At 39.1% G+C, this 2,943-nt stretch overlaps 1 protein-coding gene across 1 annotated transcript; it reads right to left on the reverse strand.

Moving 5' to 3' along the window:
- Positions 1–407: 407 nt before the first annotated feature.
- Positions 408–1,163, reverse strand: LOC141617783 (uncharacterized). Its single transcript, XM_074434931.1, has one exon. It carries the CDS (start codon positions 1,161–1,163, stop codon positions 408–410), a length of 756 nt encoding a protein of 251 aa, XP_074291032.1.
- Between the last annotated feature and the right edge of the window lie 1,780 nt (positions 1,164–2,943).

Raw genomic sequence — 2,943 nt, forward strand, 5'->3', positions numbered from 1 at the left:
GGTAATCTTGTTTTGCCATTGTCTTATTAGTGTACTAATATGAAAGTAGGATGTATTCCTATCCCCGTCTGTAACGAATTCCACCCGCGATTTTTGGTACCAATAAATCTCCTCCTTTTCGAGAACTTCATCAAGTTCTTTGCGTAATTTAGCCTCGAGGACTATAAGGCGCTTCTCCCTGGTAATTGCGAGCTTTTTTTGGCATCCTTCAATTCTCGCCTTAAGAGATCTCTTAATTCGAAAAATATTACGGAATACATTCTCATTCCATTCTTGTAGGGATTTTGACAGACCCTCTAAACGGCTAGGGAATGTACCACTCGATGGCCAGTTTTCAGCAATGAAATTCGAAAAGAGTTCATGGGTCATCCATGCTGCCTGGAACTTAAAAGGTTTATGAATGGAGGTCAGAGGAGCAACCCGTTCGGAGCTATTAAAAGAGGGCAATGATCAGATTGGAATGCGGGTAAATGACGGACACTCGCATTTTCATGTATCGAACCCCATTCAGCGTTGCAAAGGGCGCGATCTAGTCTTGCACTTTGTCTCGTTTCTGGTGTATTACCACGAGCCCACGTATGTGCAGGACCCGAGAATTCTAATTCAATCAATTCACAGTTTTCAATCCAATTGTTAAATTTATCGCATCTCCTGGCCATATTGGAGTCACCACCATGACGTTCATCAAGTGACCTCGTTTCATTAAAATCGCCTGCTAAAAGCCATGGTAAGTTGTTGACGCGAGCAAAACTCTCCAGTTCAGACCATAAAGCATGACGATTAGTTGGGTCAGGACTAGCGTATACCGCCGAAAATAGCCAAGGAACTCCTCCTGTTCGTGAGACTTCAAGGGTAATGAACTGGGAATGTTCATATACCGGCACTACATTAACAATGTCAGTCTTCCAGTACACCCATATTCCACCACTGAAGCCAACGGCATCAATCCGAGAATGACCTTCATAACCTATAATTTTCCGAATATTTTCAGCATGGTCTCCACCCATATGGGTCTCAACTAATGCTAGGATAGTCGGTTTGTACGTTTTCACTACCTCTTTTAGAGCAGCAATTTTATTTTTATTTACCGTCCCTTGTACGTTCCATACCATACAAGTGATTGGTGGTACGTTCGGCATAAGATTTGGTATTCTATCCGACATAATAACTGGTAAATAAGGTAAAGTTGATAGATAAGCTCTACTTACGAGAGAAAGCACGTCATTAATACTCCATGGTATCGACATCTCCACTAATAGAGACGTCGGATCCTTCTGGACTGGCTCGAATTTTAGGTCCATACTCGGAGATTCCCCGATCATTACCCCCAAGATTGGTGCTACCATTCCCCTCAACAGGGATAATTTGAACCGTCTCGATGGTGGTATCATGACTATCTGGGGGAGCTCTTGAAAAAGGCACGACACTGGGAGATACGTGTCGTGAATTTTCGTGAATTGAAACGACATGACTATTTGACACAGGGGCGGTATTTTCGTCCCTCTGTGAGTTAGGAATACTAGGTGTCTTGCTTAGATGTGTAACCTCATTAATGGAAGCGCTGGATTTTAGGTTTGTAATATTATTTAAAATAGGACTGGCTCTGTTTTGGACAGTTTTGTTGATATTATTAGCTGGCTTTTTACCAAGGGATTTGGTAACCTTATGCTGGGTATTAGCATAATTGGTGGACTTAAATTTGGAAGGAATCGTTTGATTGATTGTAGAAAAGGAAGGAATAGTAGTGGGAATATTATGTGGAGAAAGATTAGGAATAGAGGATTGATTTTTAATTGACTGAGGGGTTGATTGGTTTGAATTTTGGATAGTTTCCTGTAAATTTGGATTAAGGACATCATATCTTGACCCGGAATTATTCTTTCCAAAATTGAAAATGCTTGTTCCTCCATTAGCGGGAAATACGCTACCTGGTTTGTCTGCTTTAGGTGGAGCTCTTCTCCGTGGAGGTTTCTTAACCATCATCCAATCTCCGAACTTTTCTGCAATTTCTGGTACGGTGATAACAGGACTTGCACTGGCTGACGAAACATCACTACCCTTGTCATCGTTTGCCATAGAGTTACTGTCATCTAAATGGCCAGTACAGTTTTCTGCTGCATGACCTATTTTTCCACATTTAAAACATATAGACTTGAGACCTTCATATTGGATTCGATAAATTTTTCCATTTAGCCAAAATTTCGATAACAGGGGCTCATCGATATTCACTTCAACACTCATTCTTGTAAACTGACCACGCTCCGCAAGGGCAGTATTTTTATCCATTCGAATCACTTTGCCACGTTGATTTTTAATATGTTAAAAATACATAACAAATTTATGTAACATATGACATGTGACATATTGACAATTGAAAAAATAAAATGGATTCCATTTTATGAATGTGCCGAAAATAAAGAGGAGGATTAGGCTAATATTGTGTTTGATTATGCTAATGGAAAACACAATCATTTCCCTAATAGACTAGCCTTGCAACCTAGTTTACATTGTGAAGATAAACTCTTGCATGCATTGGCTCACTCTTTTCTTCCCTCCTCTTCCCTTACCCGGTTTTCCATAGGAAAATCAAAGGGGTTTTTTGCCTTATATTTTGATAAACAATACATAACATTGTTGTTGTAGTATTCAATATTCATTCATCTAAAATTTGGGTTTTAGAGAGATAAAAAGCTTCCTTCTTCCTCCTCCCATAAACATAAAATATTAAGTGTCCTATAATATTTTTGGGTCAATTTTTCTACAAGATTAATATTGTACTAGTATTTATAATATTAATTTTAATTAAGAGTGTGCTTTGGGTATAAAGCTTTGGGAGAGATCCTATACTTGGATCTTAGTTCTTCCACTAAGGAAAGCACAAGAACAAGAGAGAAAGGTGATCTCTCTTGTGCCCATATAAACCGAATTTCAAATGTAAGATGA

This window comes from Silene latifolia, chromosome X (genome assembly GCF_048544455.1).
Source record: "Silene latifolia isolate original U9 population chromosome X, ASM4854445v1, whole genome shotgun sequence".
Taxonomy (NCBI): Eukaryota; Viridiplantae; Streptophyta; class Magnoliopsida; order Caryophyllales; family Caryophyllaceae; genus Silene; species Silene latifolia.

Excerpts from the sequence above, each read along its gene's own strand:
- LOC141617783 (XM_074434931.1), bottom strand. The coding sequence starts at position 1,163 with ATGTCGGATAGAATACCAAATCTTATGCCGAACGTACCACCAATCACT.